This window comes from Somniosus microcephalus, chromosome 24, assembly GCF_052327205.1.
Source record: "Somniosus microcephalus isolate GS21.2 chromosome 24, FLI_Smic_1.0, whole genome shotgun sequence".
In the NCBI taxonomy this organism is placed as follows: domain Eukaryota; kingdom Metazoa; phylum Chordata; class Chondrichthyes; order Squaliformes; family Somniosidae; genus Somniosus; species Somniosus microcephalus.
The window spans coordinates 5,727,040-5,744,544 of NC_141010.1; the positions used below are offsets into that span (position 1 = coordinate 5,727,040).

At 48.7% G+C, this 17,505-nt stretch overlaps 1 protein-coding gene across 1 annotated transcript in view; it reads left to right on the forward strand.

The window, feature by feature from the left end:
* LOC147100990 (sorting nexin-11-like) overlaps window positions 1-15,161 on the forward strand; it is a 129,302-nt gene extending 114,141 nt beyond the window's left edge. Inside the window, exons 7-8 of the mRNA XM_085966141.1 lie at window positions 5,942-6,151; window positions 12,907-15,161. Of these exons, the coding sequence (XP_085822267.1) occupies window positions 5,942-6,151; window positions 12,907-12,997 (301 nt within the window). The 3' untranslated portion in view covers window positions 12,998-15,161. The remainder of the gene's footprint in view (window positions 1-5,941; window positions 6,152-12,906) is intronic.
* Window positions 15,162-17,505: the final 2,344 nt, after the last annotated feature.

Sequence of the window (17,505 nt, forward strand, 5' to 3'; positions counted from 1 at the left end):
TGGTTATGATCTGAAGCTATTGAACTCAATATTGAGACCAGGTGTTGTAAACGTAAGAACACAAGAAATAGGAGCAGGAGTCGGCCATACGGCTCCTCGAGCCTGCTCCGCCAGTCAATAAGATCATGGCTGATCTTCTACATCAACTCCACTTTTATAATTTATAATGGGGAACAAAGAAATGGCAGACCAATTAAATACATACTTTGGTTCTGTCTTCACAAAGGAGGACACAAATAACCTCCCAGAGATGTCGGGGAACATAGGGTCTGATGAGAGGGTCTAATGAGAGGGAGGAACTGAATGAAATCAGTAGTTGTAGGGAAATGGTGTTAAGGAAATTGACGGGATTGAAGGCTGATAAATCCCCAGGGCCTGATAATCTACATCCTAGGGTACTTAAGGAAGTGGCCCTAGAAATAGTAGATGCATTGCTGGTCATCTTCCAAAATTCTATAGATTCTGGAACAGTTCCCATGGATTGGAGGGTAGCTAATGTTACCCCACTATTCAAAAAAGGTGGTAGAGAGAAAATGGGGAATTATAGACCGGTAAGCCTGACATCGGTAGTGGGGAAAATGCTAGAGTCCATTATAAAAGATGTAATAGCAGAGCACTTGGAAAACAGTGACAGGATCGGATAAAGTCAACATGGATTTACAAAAGGTAAATCGTGCTTGACTAATTACTGGAATTTTTTGAGGATGTAACTGGTAGAATAGATAAGGGAGAACCAGTGGATGTGGTGTATTTGGACTTTCAGAAGGCTTTCAATAAGGTCCCGCATAAGAGATTAGCGTGTAAAGTTAAAGCACATGGGATTGGGGGCAAGGTACTGACTTGGATAGAGAACTGGCTGGCAGACAGGAAGCAAAGAGTTGGAATAAACGGGTCTTTTTCCGAGTGGCAGGCAGTGACTAGTGGGGTACCGCAGGGATTGGTGCTAGGACCCCAGCTATTCACAATATATATTAATGATCTAGACGAGGGAACTAGACGTAATATCTCCAAGTTTGCAGACGACACAAAGCTGGGTGGGCGTGTGTGTTGTGAGGAGGATGCCAAGAAACTCCAGTATGATTTGGACAGGTTGGGTGATTGGGCAGATGTATGGTAGATGCAGTATAATGTGGATAAATGCGAGGTTATCCATTTTGCTGGCAAAAACAGGAAGGCAGATTATTATCTGAACGGCAATAGATTGGGAGAAGGGGAAGTGCAACGAGACCTGGGTGTTCTTGTGCACCAGTCGCTGAAGGTAAGCATGCAGGTGCAGCAGGCGGTTAAGAAGGCAAATGGTATGTTGGCCTTCATAGCGAGAGGATTCGAGTACAGGAACAAGGATGTCTTGCTGCAGTTGTATAGGGCCTTGGTGAGACCACACCTTGAGTATTGTGTACAGTTTTAGTCGCTTTATCTGAGGAAGGATGTTCTTGCCATGGAGGGAGTGCAGCGAAGATTCAACAGACTGATACCTGGGATGGCAGGAATGACGTATGAGGAGAGATTGGGTCGATTGGGCTTATACTCGCTGGAGTTTAGAAGAATGAGAGGGGATCTCATTGAAACTTATAAAATTCTAACAGGACTAGACAGACTAGATGCAGGAAGGATGTTCCCGATGGCGGGGGAGTCCAGAACCAGGGGTCACAGTCTAAGGATAAGGGGTAAGCCATTTAGGACTGAGATGAGGAGGAATTTCTTCACCCAGAGAGTGGTGAACCTGTGGAATTCTCTACCACAGAAGGCAGTTGAGGCCAATTCATTAAATATATTCAAGAAGGAGTTAGATATATTTCTTAAGGCTAAAGGGATCAAGGGATATGGGGAGAAAGCAGGGACAGGGCACTGAATTTGGATGATCAGCCATGATCTCATTGAATGGCGGAGCAGGCTCGAGGGGCCGAATGGCCGACTCCTGCTTCTATGTTTCCCGCCCGATCACCATATCCCTTGATTTCCCATGAGTCCAAAAATCTATCGATCTCTGTCTTGAATATACTCAACGACTGAGCCTCCACAGCCCTCTGGGGTAGAGAATTCCAAAGATTCACAACCCTCTGAGTGAAGAAATTCCTCCTCATCTCAGTCTTAAATGGCGGACCCCTTATCCTGAGACTATGACCCCTAGTTCTAGACACTCCAGCCAGGGGAAACAACCTCTCAGTAAAATGCCCAATCGGCAGGTACCACCATAGAGCGTGGTCTGATCTCTCGCCGGCCTGTCTTGGTGCATATCTTCATGGTAGCCCCTTTGAAGTGATGGTGTCACTGGTAATGCCACTAAAAAGCTCTCCGCTGTATTTTGCTTCCACTAACAATCTAGTTTTTGGGGCCTGGCAAAAGTGGGCAACTCCTAAGTTTTTTTTGCGTTGCTGAGTCGGCTTCGGGAGAGTGGAGCTATGACCAGGCACTGCTCTCCTCGTTTACATTTCTACCGAGTGGCCTTCTCTGTTGCATTGGCAGCCAGAAGCAGAGCGTGCAAGTTCAGTTCCTTGGCACCAACATCCCTCACTTTAAAACCACAATATTCATTGAAAGATTTCAGTACAAGGGTATGGAAAAAAGTTTGTTTTATTTCAAAAGAATTCCTCAGAAAAATGCAGATAATTGATCCAATTTTCATTTATTGGTGCAAATCTGTTTCAATTGCTTACGAACTGGTGCTAATCTCACCAGATTCTTAAAGTGTTAATACAAAATCAAAATACTGTGGATGCTGGAAATCTGAAATAAAAACAGAAAATGCTGGAAATATTCAGCAGGTCAGGCAGCATCTGTGGAGAGAAAAACAGAGTTAACGTTTCAGGTCGATGACCCTTTGTCAGAATAGTTCCCTGCTCCCAACTCCCCTGCTTTTCTTCCAGTGGTGCCGTGGGATCTTTTACGTCCGCCTGAGAGAGCAGATGGGTCATTGATTTAACATCTCATCTGAAAGACGGCACCTCCGGCAGTGCAGCGGCCCCTCAGTGCTGCACTGGAGTGTCAGCCTGGATTTTTGTGCTCGAGTCTCTGGAGTGGGGACTTGAACCCACGACCTTCTGCCTCGGAGGCGAGAGAGTGCTACCCACTGAACCATGGCTGACACCTTAATGGCCTTGTCACCCTGGGCTAGCGGGAGGGAATCAGCCCTGGTTCCTGGTCTTGGTATCTATCTGGTGGTCCTTGCTGGGAATTCGCGTGTTGGTTGTCGGGTGATGATTAGTTTCTGGTACAATTAGAGTTGCCAACATTCTAGGATTGTCCTGGAGTCTCCAGGAATTAACGATTAATCTCCTGGACACTGCTGCGAGCAATCCAGGAGAAGAATCATTTGCTATAATTGTGTCTTTTTATTTTCTTTAAACACTTTCGTTGATTAGTTATAAAAATATTGGAGCTCGGGGAACAAAAGGCTGTTTGACCCGGCGGGGCGGGTAGGTCATGTGATGACTGCTCCAGGAATACTGCCAACCAGAGTTGGCAACCCCAGATACATTGCCTTCCCGTTTGGATATCCTGCTCTCTAGACTTGGACATGACGAATGGTTTGTTGGATGGTACGCTGCAAGAATCAGCACCTTCAGGATTGGAGGTGAGAACACTGGAAAATAAAAATAAACTGCACAACCGAGTGGTTAGGATCTGGAATGCACTGCTTGTGAGGGTGGTGGAGGCAGATTCAGTCGTGGCTTTCAAAAGGGAGTTGGATAAGTACCTGAAGGAAGAAATTTGCAGGGCTACGGGGAAAGGGCGGGGGAGTGGGACTAGCTGAAGTGCTCTTGCAGAGAGCCGGCACGGGCTCGACGGGCCGAATGTCCGCCTCCTGTGCTGTAAACATCCTGTGATTCTATGAATTCTTGCACTTTTTGAGGGCTGAGCGGAGAGGCACCACATGTACTGACACAGTTTTGCAGATGGGAATTATAATCTTTGCAAAACGTTCTCGCACTATTTTCTTGACAGAACAAGCGGGGTTTTTTAATTTTAGTTTGCGGAGCTGACTTTGTGAATCAGCGCATCGATGAGAGAAATCTATAATCAGCATCCCGCACCCCCCCCCCCCCCCCCCCCCCCCCCCCGATTAGCTCCTGGGTTGCTTAGCGCAGTGTAGTTCATTTGAGCCAATGGGAAATGATCTTATCAGAGTCTGTCTGGTATTCTAAATAAGGAAAGCACTGGCAGACAGTCTGAATGTGAACTGAATGTCACAGCAATGCTCACACAGGGAAGTCAACGGACACGGACTCTGATGTTCTGCGAGTGTGATTTCAATCAGCTCTCTCCAGATCATTGTTCATCTCCCAGAGGAGAGGAAGGCTGTTTGCATTCCCTGTTTGCAATTACATATGCAAAACAATCAGCTACAAAGAAATTCTACATAGAGTATCGTAGATCAGAAGCAAAATACTGCGGGTGCTGGAAATCGGAAACAGAAACAGAAAATGCTGTAAACACTCATCAGGTCAGGCAGCATTTGTGGAGAGAGAAACAGAGTTAATGTTTCAGGTTGATGACCATTCGTTAGTGCTGAGTATTTCCAGCATTTTCTGTTTTTATGTGGTAGATCAGGTTGTGAACAAGGCTTGATGGACCAGCTGGTCTTTACCTGCCCGTCACTTTCATATTTAACAGCCCAAGTAAAATTGAAGTGCTTGTGTGTCTGGAGGCAATTTCTCAATGTTTTCCGCTTCTCTGCTGAAGCCGCTGACTCGTTCTGGAGCAAAGGGTTGAAATAAAAACAGAGAATGCTGGAAAACACTCATCAGGTCAAGCAGCATCTGTGGAGAGAGAAACAGAGTCAACAGCTGAGCCCGATCTCTTTCTCACTTGACATCTGCACACAGCCACCTTCCAGCAGGAGTCGCTGGATATGATTGGGGGCAAGAGCCTTGGTTGACGCTGTTTCTCCACCTCGGCGATGCTGAGGACACTTGCCGTGTGCCAGCTGTGAGCAGCTAATGAAGCCAAATTCTCTGCTCCTGATCACTGTCCCGTGACCCCTGCTGCTCTGAGTGAGTCTGTGTGTGTTAAGTGTGTGTGGATATTGAGTGCGAACAGAATTGAGCTCAATTGTAATTAATGCCTTACCCCCATGGTTGAATGCCCTGTCTATATTCACTGTCTCAACCTACACAGAACCTTACAGCACAGAAGGAGGCCATTCGGCCCATCGTGCCTGTGCCGGCTCTGTGAAAGAGCTGTCCAATTAGTCCCACTCCCCCCTGCTCTTTCCCCAAAGCCCTGCAAATTTTTATTTTTCAGGTATTTTTCCAATTCCCTTTTGAAAGTTACTATTGAATCTGCTTCCACCGCCCTTTCAGGCAGCGCATTCCAACTCGCTGCGTAAATATGGAGAACGGTCACTTGGTATCAGGGCAGCTAGTGCCCGTGGAACTGTACCCAAGGAAGAGTCGGCAACTTCAGGAAATCAAAGCAGAAACTCCCCCTCACTATGTATATTACTCAAGCTGCATGGTTCTCTCTGCTTTTCTCCCTAGGGTTTCAGCCGTGGCTCAGTGGGTAGCACTCTTGCCCTCTTGCCTCTGAGTCAGAAGGTCGTGGGTTGAAGTCCCCACTCCAAAGACTTGAACACAAAAATCTAGGCTGACAGTGAGGGAGTGCTGCACTGTCAGAGGTGCCGTGTTTTGGATGAGACATTAAACCGAGGCTTCGTCTGCAGGTGGACCTAAAAGATCCATTGCACTATTTCGAAGAAGAGCAGGGGAGTTATCCGTGGTGTCCTGGCCAATGTTTATCCCTCAACCAACATTACTAAAATAAACAGATTATCTGGTCATTATCACATTGTTTGTGGGAGCTTGCTGTCTGCAAATTGGCTGTGTTTCCCACATTACAACAGTGACTACACTTCAAAAGTACTTCATTGGCTGTAAAGCGCTTTGGGATGTCCAGTGGTCATGAAAGGCACTATAGAAATGCAAGTCTTTCTTTCTTTTAGGGTTCTCCACACGACGATCTTTCTGTCCGACAGTCAGCTCCACCTCTTCCTGCAGACGCAGCTGTCCCCGGCGCAGATGGAGTCTTGCGTTCAGGGTCACACTCCCTTCTCCGTCAACGAGGCCATTCTGGATAACGCCATGTGCCGAAAGAGCGTTCTGCACAGCGAGGATGCTGAGGCTGTCGGCCCTGTCGGCTACGAGGGTGAAAGGTAATCCGCGTCTTGCGAGTGTTCGGAGATGGGAAAAGGCGGGATGCGACTGACTGTGCAGCTCGTGCTGTGTCGCACATTAACCTTACACCACCTGCGCAGACGTGGAACAAATCCGTGCGGCTGTGTAGCCGTCTGTGCAGCTGGCTCGTCGGCTTTTCATTGGGAGAAACCGCACATGCGCGGTATTTTGAATGGGCCGTGCACCCAAACAAAAAACAACGGGAACATTGGAGATGAGCAGAATTTTTCTTCACACAGCGAGTTGTTGTGATCTGGAACGCGCTGCCTGAAAGGGCGGTGGGAGCAGATTCAATGTTAACTTTCAAAAGGGAATTGGATAAATACTTGAAGGAGAAAAAATTTACAGGGCTTGGGGAAAGAGCAGGGACTGGGACTAATTGGACAGCTCTTTCAAAGAGCCGGCACAGGCACGATGGGCCGAAAGGCCATCTCCTATGCTGAATGACTCTCGGAGCGGGGGTGCATTTGGACTTGGGCGAGTACACAAAATCATCGGCATCACACCTACTGCCAGTTTATACCCCCCCCCCGCCCGATATTCAGTTCCATTGACTTCAGTCAGTCGGACGAGAAGTATAATGGGTAACAGATGCGATACCATCTGTTTTGCAGCCCCGCCCAAGTCCAATTTCACCCCCATCGATTCTGGGACTTAAAGGGGCAGTCTTGTTGCATTCAAGTAGCTTTCACTGATTTTACACCAGGAGTAACCTCGCTGCTTCTCTGGTTATCTCCGTTAGCTAATTCCTTTTTCCTAAGCGTGTCCTCGATCTCCAAAGAGCCGTAAACCTGTGTGCAGAGTACTGCACACTTACTCTCTACCCGTTTGAAGGGCAACATTCGTGGATTCTCCGAAGCTTCTTTCGAGGGCACGATGCTGAACTGAGCCCTGCCGATTGCTGGTCTGTGCTCAGGTAGCTGGGTATTACCCTGAGTGGCAGTTAAAGACCGGGTATGGCAAAATCAACCAGGGTTCCTGCTGCTGCTCACTGACCAGTGACACTGGCTGGGAACTGCATGTCAGGTTAGCACAGGATCGGGCTTGCCTGTGATGCCCTCCGGCAGTGTCAGCCATGGCTCACGCCTCTGAGTCAAGGTTGTGGGTTCAAGTCCCACTCCAGAGACTTGAGCACGACAATCTGGGCTGACACTGCAGGCTGCATTAACCTGCCCTTCCAGTTTCAACCCCAATGCCCTTTTTCTTTTAAAATAAAAAATAAATTCTTTGAATTAATTTAATCTGTTAACCTTGAAAGATTTGTCTTCATTTGATCAATAAGTCCTGCAGTTTAAGCATGAATGTGCCCCCCCCGGCGGCTCAGTGGGTAGCACTGTCTCCTCTGAGTCAGAAGGTTGTGGGTTCAAGTCCCACTCCAGAGACTCGAGCACAAAATCTAGGCGGACACTCCAGGGCAGTGCTGAGGGAGTGCTGCACTGTCGGAGGTGCCGTCTTTCAGATGACACGTTAAACTGAGGCCCCGCCTGCTCTCTCAGGTGGATGTAAAAGATCCCATGGCACTATTTTGAATAAGAGCAGGCTGGCTGCCGCGTTTCCTACATTACAATAGTGACTACACTTTAAAAAGTACTTCATTGGCTGTAAAGCTTTGGGATGTCCGGTGGTCGTGAAAGATGCTGTAGAAATTGCAAGTCTTCTTTAATGGTCAATGGACCGGTTGTCACTCACTGGCACTCTCAGCGAGGTACTAGAATGCCAAGTCTCGTTGGTGGAAATGTACCGCCCCATAGGAAAAAAGAAAAGAAAGACAATACAACAACAACTTGTATTTATATAGTGCCTTTAACACAGTACAACATCCCAAGGCGCTTCACAGGAGTATTATAAGACAACAAATTTGACACCGAGCCACATAAGGAGAAATTAAGGCAGGTGACCAAAAGCTTGGTCAAAGAGCTAGGTTTTAAGGAGCGTCTTAAAGGAGGAAAGAGAAGTGGAGAGGTTTAGGGAGGGAATTCCAGAGCTTAGGGCCCAGCAACAAAAGGCACGGCCACCAATGTTGGAGCAATTATAATCAGGGATGCTCAAGAGGGCAGAATTAGAGGAGCGCAGATATCCCGGGGGGTTGGGGGTTGGTTGTGGGGCTGAAGGAGAATACAGAGATAGGGAGGGGCAAGGCCATGGAGGGATTTGAAAACAAGGATGAGAATTTTGAAATCGAGGCGTTGCTTAACCGGGAGACAATGTAGGTCAGCGAGTACAGGGGTGATGGGTGAACGGGACTTGGTGTGAGTTAGGACATGGGCAGCCGAGTTTTGAATCACCAAGTTTACGTCACCTCAAGTTTACGTAGGGTAGAATGTGGGAGGCCAGCCAGGAGTGCGTTGGAATAGTCAAGTCTAGAGGTAACAAAGTCATGGATGAGGATTTCAGCAGCGGATGAGCTGAGGCAATGGCGGAGACGGGTGATGTGGAAATAGGCGGTCTTAGTTATGCCACGGATATGTGGTTGGAAGCTCACTTCAGGGTCACATATGACACCAAGGTTGCGAACAGTGTGGTTCAGCCTCAGACAGATGTTAGGGAGAGGGATGGAGTCAGTGGCTAGGGAACGGAGTTTGTGGCGGGGACCGAAAACAGTGGCTTCGGTCTTCCAATATTTAATTGGAGAAAATTTCTGCTCATCCAGAACTGGATGTCAGACAAGTAGTCTGACAATTTAGAGACCGTAGAGGGGTCGAGAGAAGTGGTGGTGAGGTAGGGCTGTGTGTCATCAGCGTACATGTGGAAATTGATGCAGTGTTTTCGGATGATGTCGCCAAGGGACAGCATGTAGATGAGAAATAGGAGGGGGCCAAGGATAGATCCTTGGGGGACACCAGAGGTAACGATGCGGGAGCGGGAAGAGAAGCCATTGCAGGTGATTCTCTGGCTACGATTAGATAGATAAGAATGGAACCAGGCGAGTGCAGTCCCACCTAGCTGGACAACGGTGGAGAGGCATTGGAGAAGAATGGAGTGGTCAACCGTGCCAAAGGTTGCAGACAAGTCAAGAAGGACGAGGAGGGATAGTTTACCTTTGTCACAGTCACATAGGATGTCATTTGTGACTTTGATGAGAGCCGTTTCGGTACTGTGGCAAGGGCGGAAACCTGATTGGAGGGATTCAAACATGGAATTGTGGGAAAGATGGGTACGGATTAGGGAGGCGACAACACGTTGGAGATGGGGCGGTAGTTTGCAAGGATGGAGGTGTCAAGGGTTAGTTTTTTAAGGAGAGGGCCGATGACAGCAGATTTGAGGGCGAGGGGGACAGTATCTAAGGAGAGAGAACCGTTAACAATGTCAGCTAACATGGGAGCCAGAAAAGGAAGTTGGGCGACCAGCTGTTTTGTGGGAATAGGGTCGAGGGAGCAGGAAGTGAGTCTCATGGACAAGATGAGCACGGAGAAGTCATGAGGGGAGATCGGAGAGAAACTGGAGAAAGATGTGAGTTCAGGGCTAGGGCAGGGGGGAACCTTCGAGGAAGTTTGGTCCGGTGGGCTAGGGGAAGGAAGGGAAGTGGCAGAGGCAGCTGAACGGATGGTCTCAATCTTAGAGACAAAGAAGTCCATGAGCTCCTCAAACTTGTTGTTGGAGGTGAGGGTGGAGGAGACAGGAGAGAGGCGGGTGAGGGTGGAGGAGACAGGAGAGAGGCGGGTGAGGGTGGAGGAGACAGGAGAGAGGCGGGTGAGGGTGGAGGAGACAGGAGAGAGGCGGGTGAGGGTGGAGGAGACAGGAGAGAGGGTGGAGGAGACGGGTGAGGGTGGAGGAGACAGGAGAGAGGCGGGTGAGGGTGGAGGAGACAGGAGAGAGGCGGGTGAGGGTGGAGGAGACGGGTGAGGGTGGAGGAGACAGGGGAGAGGGTGGAGGAGACAGGGGTGAGGGGTTTAAGAAGACAGCAGTGGAGAATAGAAGCTGGGGTTTATCTTTGCTTTCCAGAGTGATTCTGGAATAGTGAGCAATTTTGACAGACGAGAGCAGGGCCCGATAATGCTTTATGTGATCCAGCCAGATCTGGCGGTGAATGGCAGACACCAGGGGAGAATGGGCAGGGTGAGAGAGAGTAATTGTTTTAATAGGGACTAGGGCATCAAAGGTGGTGGTGGTGAGGGTGTGGGTGAGCATTTCAGTAGCTGCAGAAAAGTCGTGGTGAATGGAGAGTTGGGAGAGCGATTTTTCCAGGGGCGGACACAGAAAGTAGGGTTGGTGGGGGTGGAAGGGTGATGTGGGTGGAGAGAGATATGAGGAAGTGGTCAGAGATGGCCTTATCTGCGATTGACACGATGGGAGGAGATTGGCAAGATTAGCTCCCACTGGGCGTGCTGGGCGGGAAGGTCGGCGAGAGAGTAGGATGGGACAGTTGGGGTTGCTGCTCGTAAGGAGGCAGCGACGAGTGCCTTGGTGGGCCCCTTCGTAGGATGCCAAGAGAGGCACAGAGGGAAGCTGTGGGCTTATCTAAGAGGGAGTCAAGCCTGGGATGGTGGCAGGAGAGGAGGAAGGTCAAAGAGTAATGAAGGATTGGGGTAGGGATTTGGGAGGGCAGAGTATCCGAGAGAGGAGCGATGAAAGGAGGCATGATGACAGGAGAGAGCGGTCAGGGAGGGATAGAGAGAAAAGGAAAAGGGAGAGAAAAAGTGGAAAAAGAAATGAATGGCTTGAGTCCGGAGCGGCAGCCAAAGTGTGCATGCGAAAAACTCAGGTTGTGGTGTAGAAAGATGATGGCGAAATTGATCCAAGTTGGAGGTCACCATAGATCAAAGCGGCGGAGAAAAAGTAAAACCGCAAGCCAGCGACCAACAAAGAGTGTAGTCCAGTGCAGAAACGTAGTGGTGTAATCCAGTGTAGTTCAAAGCAGAAATGCAGTCTAGATGTCCAGAGAAGTCCAGGAGATCAGAAACCAATTTGAGAAAAGAATTCAGCAGCATAAGACTTGAAGTGACTGAAAAGCAGAGCAGAGTCACAGCCGCTGAGTCGAGCAGTGTAGTCAGTCGAGCAGCGTAGTCCTGGTGGTAGAGGAATCCAGTGATGGAAGTCAAGTTTCAGCAGAGTTCCAGCAGTTGAAAGAGCTCAATGAGAACAAAGACACGCCGGGTCAGGGGATGGGTAGTGAACTCTGCAGGGGTAGCTTTAAACCTATAGTTTGGGCTGAACTGTAGCGCCTTTCACAACCTCAGGATGTCCCAAAGCCCTTTACAGCCAATGAAGTACTTTTGAAGTGTAGTCACTGTTGTAATGTAGGAAATGCGTCAGCTAATTTGCGCACAGCAAGCTCCCACAAACAGGAATGAGATAATGACCAGATCATCTATTTTGAGGTGTTGGTTGAGGCATAATTATTTGCCAGGACCCTGGGGAGAACTCCCCTGCTCTTCTTTGAATAGTGCCGTGGGATCTTTTATGTCCACCCGAGAGAGCAGACGGGGCCTCGGTTTAATGTCTCATCTGAAAGACAGCACTTCCGACAGTGCAGCACTCCCTCAGTACTGCACTGCGACTGCCGACCTAGATTTTGTGCTCAAGTCTCTGGAGTGGGAGCTCGAACCAACAATCTTCTGACTCGGAGGCGAGAGAGTGCTACCCACTGAGCCACGGCTGACTCTGTGAAGAAGAGTCCTCTTCAGTCGGACTCTGTCAGTGCCCAATGTGAAGCAACACCTTCGAGAGAGGAGGGGGGAAAAAATTCAATAAAAGAAAAGAGCCCCCAGCCCGCAGTCAAGCCTTTTAATGTGAGGTCGTGAGCCAGAAAGCTTCGTGACTGTTGCAAGGCCGAGAGAAACAGCTCAGAGGTAAACGGTGCCTGCGGATGATAAAACGCAAGTCTTCCAAAAGACAGCACCTCCGACAGTGCAGCACTCCCTCAGTACTGCACTGGGAGTGTCAGCCTGGATTATGTGCTCAAGTCTCTTAGCGGTCTGGCTCTTGATCAGGTGGTCTGGCTGTCTCTCAACCATAATTAGTGCCCCATCACGAGAGAAAGGAAGGCACAAAGTACATGCTTAAACTAAAGGATGGAGGCACAGAAAATGTATCAAGTTCTCCTGAGCCACACAATTAAAACAATTATTCATTCTTGGGATGTGGGCGGCGCTGGCAAGGCCGGCATTTATTGCCCCTCCCTAGTTGCCCTGGGAGCGTAACGGAGTGGCTTGCTAGACCATTTCAGAGGGCAGTTAAGAGTTGATGTGGGACTGGAGTCACATACAGGCCAGACTGGGTAAGGATGGCAGGTTTCCTTCCCTAAAGTGAAGGTTTTTATACAAAAATTCGACAACTTTTACTGGTACAAGCCTTTCATTTTGCAGATTTAAAAAATCTAAATTCAAATTCTCAACCAGGGATTTGAACTCGTGTTCGCTGGATTATTAGTCCAGCAAACATAACCACTACACCACCCGTACCCCAGCCACTGCACTACCAAAGACTGGCCAGATGAGCAGTGTATGGTATCTGCTCCCCTTCCCAACTACATCGGTCACAGGTTGACACAGGTGAGCAGCTGAAATTCCCTCTCTGTCTAAGGGAAGCACCTGTCTCCTTTGGGGTGGCGGGATCGGGAACTCTCTGGGTAGGGGATTGCAGCACTGATTCACAGTCCTTCGCAATGCAGACCAGTGAGTACTGATCATCTCCGGGCGAGTTGTGCTAGGATAGTGCTATGCGCTGCTGGACTGCGATTCCAATCTAGAAGAAGCCTCAGGAACTGACTCATGTGCTTTCTGTTTGTGTCTAGCTCACCCTCTCACATTCTGGTGAGCGACATCGAAACCAGCTCGCAACTCCCTGCAACACGGGAAGAGCCAGCTGCCTCAGACAGGATATGAGGACCAAGTCGGAATGATATATTCTGCATTATTCTCCAGGTCCTCGGCATGCAATGATGTCCTGTCACTCGTTCATTATCAAATGACTTTAAAAACTGACTGGATTAAACACAGGCTCGTACGTAGCCGTGATCCTGGGCTATACAACACCGAAGCATTGGACTGTCTCCTTGTGAAACCGACTTTGAATCGATTGACATTCACTGTTGTTCCTCAATAACAGGGTAGCAAAGATAGTTGGGTGAAGGAATTCCCAGCGAGTTCAAGAATGTCTCTGGATGCAGGATGTTTGTGGACTGCCTGTGATGGGCGTTGCTTGGAAGTAGCGCCTGCGAGCTGGATGCCTCATATTCGCTGTGATGACGATATTGTGCTTTTGTTACCTCCAGACCTGACTATTCCAACGCTCTCCTGGCCAACCTTCCACCCTCCGTAAACTTCAGCTCATCTGAAACTCTGCTGCCCGTGCCCTAACACGCACCAAGTCCAGTTCAAAGATCATCCCTGTGCTCGCTGACCTATATTGGCTCCCGGTCCGGCAACGTCTCGAATTTAACATTCTCGTCCTTGTGTTCAAATCCCTCCATGGCCTCGCCCCTCCCTATCTCTCTAATCTCCTCCAGCCCTAAAGCCCTCCGAGATTTCTGCGTTTCTCTAACTCTGGCCTCTTGCGCATCCCTGATTTCCATCGCTGCACCATTGGCGGCTGTGCATTCAGCTGCCTGGGCCCTAAGCTCTGGAATTCCCTTCCTAAACCGCTCCGCCTCGCTACCTATCTCTCCTCCTTTAAGACACTCCACAAAAACCTATCTCTGACCAAGCTTTTGTCACCTGTCCTAATATCTCATGTGGCTCAGTGTCAGACTTTGTCTGATTACACTCCTGTGAAGCTCCTTGGGCTGTTTTACTACGTAAAGGCGCTGTATAAATGCACGTTGTTGTTGTAGAGAAGTTAGATAGCGTATATCTATGGAGAATGATTGAATCCTGTTAAATGGGCGAGTCACCTTCTGTGGGGGTGTGTGTGGAGCGGAGCTGTGTTTGTTGCGTGGAATCACTTTTTGTCACCACCTGCTCAGTGAATGTTTTTTTTCCTGCTCATGAAGATTAATGGAATCGCAGAGCCGGGGGGGGGCGCGGGGGCGGGGAGAAGTTTAGAAACAAATGCCCCCGCCCTCGTCCCCACAGCTGAAGGGTGACGGGGGCATACATGACGCCAAGGGAGGTGATTTTTCTGCTTATAAACCACACTGTGGCTGTGTGCAGGAGTGGTGATGCTCCTGACAGCAAGAGCTTGTGGGGTTAACTTGTAGCTGAAAGATAAAGTGGCAGCACATAATGACCTGTTTTACACAGAGGATGCACGCACTGTAGCTAGAATTCGGGGCTAGCATATGAAAAAAGAAAGGAAGACTCACTGCCAAAGCGCTTCACAGCCAATGAAATGAAGTCACTGTTATAACGTAGGAAATGCGGCAGACAGTTTGCACACAGCAAGATCCCACAAACAGCAGTGTGGTAATAATCTGTTTTAGTGATGTTGGTTGAGGGATAAATATTGGCACAGGACACCGGGGAGAACTCCCCTGCTCTTTTTTGACGGGGTCTCATTCGAAAGACGGCCCCTCCGACAGTGGAGTGCTCCCTCCATACTGGCACCGAGAGTGTCAGCCTGGATTTTGTGCTCAAGTCTTTGGAGTGGCCATGACCTTCTGACTCAGAGGCGAGAGTGCTGCCCACTGAGCCACGGCTGAAGGTTGGTAAATTGGGAAGTGTTGTGTTGTAAAGTGGGTGTGGCGGGGTTTCTGACGGGTCCATTATCGCCCCCCCCCCCCGCCCCTCTCTGTCTCGTACTGTTTGTGTGGAATAATGAAAATGAGTGGAGATGTAAACAGCCAGAGATCACAAATGGAGAGCCAGTTTTGATTTTTTTTTAGCTTTTTTGAAAGGGGGCCAGCAGGTTTCAGTAGAATCTGTAGCACACTAAAAATTATACACAAGCCCATAAATGGTCAGTTTCACTGACGGGGAAACCAGTGTAGTTCATGTGTAACCAGGGCTTTAGAAATACCATGAGGTGAATGCTGCTTCTATACTTTGTTTCAGAGAGTGATAACGTGTCTGCTAATTTAAATAAAGAGATTGCGCACAATTATTTAACGCAGGACAAAGCAGCCCGTTTGATTGGCACCCCATCCACCACCTTAATCATTCTCTCCCTCCACCACCGGCGTACCGTGGCTGCAGTGTGTACCATCTACAAGATGCACTGCAGCAACTCGCCAAGGCTTCTTCGGCAGCACCTCCCAAACCTGCGACCTCCTCCACCTCGAAGGACAAGGGCAGCAGGTGCATGGGAACACCGCCACCTCCAAGTTCCCCTCCAGATCTCACACACATTCCCGACTTGGACATATATTGGCCGTTCCTTCATCGTCGCTGGGTCAAAATCCTGGAATTCCCTCCCTCACAGCACTGTGGGAGCACCTTCACCACACGGACTGCAGCGGTTGTCTACATTGAAATCAACGGGAATGAAATTTGGGAGAGATATATAACATCGCCCTTTTTACACTCGTCCAAAGCCTAAAATTACCCCGCAGTGTGTCGATTCTTGCACTCTGGTTATCACCTTCCCCAGTGACACAGTGTGCACTCACATACTAAAGCTACATACCAGCTTCACACGCCATGTTGAACTGACCATTTTCTTTCAGTGGATTCCGAAGACCCCTCAAACTCGATAGAAGTGGGTGAAGCCAGGTGCCGTTCAGTGCTGTAACACCCGGATGTCTTCAGTCTCGCCTCCCACTGCGTTATCAACCGCCAGCTTCAAATTACTATTCCAGAGGCATAAATTTTTTAAAAGATAGAACGTGTATTTGCACAGCATTTCATCACATCTCTCAGCAACATCTCAAAAGGGCTTCAGGTAAGAGGAGTGACTTTGACCGGTTAATCTGCCGTTGGTTCAGGGAGGAATGTTGAGCAGGACACCAGGAGAACTCTCTGCCTTTCTTCAAATATTGTCACAGGATCTTTAACGTCAACCTGAGCAGGGTGATGGGGAAATCATAAGATCTTATCGCACAGAAGGAGGCCATTCGGCCTGTTTGAAAGAGCTGTCCAATTTAGTCCCACACCCCAGCTTTTTCCCCCATGACCCTGCAAATTAGTCCTCTTCAAGTACATGCCCACTTGCCCTTTGAAAGTTCCTATGGACTCTGATTCCACCCCCCTTTCAGGCAGTGCGTTCGAGATCATAACAACCCTCTGTGTGAAAAGTGTTTAATATTTACTGTACTGAAGCACTGTACCTCCAACAATACAGCAGTATTTTGCATATTTTGGCACCATTCCAGAGAGCACACATTGGTTCTCGCTGAGCTGCCTCATCACTCCTTTATTTTGATACTACTTTGAGTCAAAGAAAATGTAAAATTGGGATTTACATCGCACATAATAATGTCACCAGGAAGTATTGTTCTTTCCACCGATCACAATTCATAGAATCATGCAGCAGGCAAGGAGACCATTCGGCCCATTGTTCCTGTGCCGGCTCTTTGAAAGAGCTCTCCGATTAGTCCCACTCCCCCCTGCTCTTTCCCCAGCTATTCAGTTACTTCTGCTGGAAGAGCGTGTGTGGACCATGGGCATGGACAAGATCAGCTTTGGCCACAATGCCCCACGCAGTCAACTATCCCACCCACAGTCACTGCCTAGGCTCATGCTCAAAAGAATGGCCACTTGGGTGTGGTAGCAAGACGCTGGTGGTTCCCAGCGAGCTGCAACCCAGCAAAAGTCTGCCTTCAGGAGCGAGGAGAAGAAAACTTTATAAACAAGTTGAATGTGACTTTTACAGATCGAATGTGATAACCATCTACCCTCTGAGCTGGAGAGTCTAGAACTAGGGGGTCACAGTCTCAGGATAAGGGGTCGACCATTTAAGACAGATGAGAAATTTCTACACAGAGGGTTGTGAGTCTTTGGAATTCTCTACCCCAAGGGGCTGTGGATGCTGAGTCATTGAGTACATTCAAGGCTGAGATAGATTTTTGGGCACTAATGGAATCAAGGGATATGGGTATGGTGGGGGGGAAGTGGAGTTGATGTAGAAGTTCAGCCATGATCGTATTGAATGGTAGAGCAGGCTCGAAGGGCTGTATGGCCTACTCCTGCTCCTATTTCTTATAAGTTACAAGTCACTGGTGAGTGAGGCACGGCACCGTGCCTCAGGTTGTCAACTCTTGTATGTTCCTGGAGGTTACATAACATAAGCTGCCCTACCTGGTCAAACAGACTTTTTCCTAGCTCGTATATTTTTTATAACTAATAAATTTTTGTCTCAGATTTGTTCGCTGCAGTGTCCTGGAGATTAATAGAAACATAGAAGATAGGAGCAGGAGTCGGCCATTCGGCCCCTCGAGCCTGCTCCGCCATTCAATGCGATCATGGCTGATCATCCAAATTCAGTACCCTGTCCCTGCTTTCTCCCCATATCCCTTGAT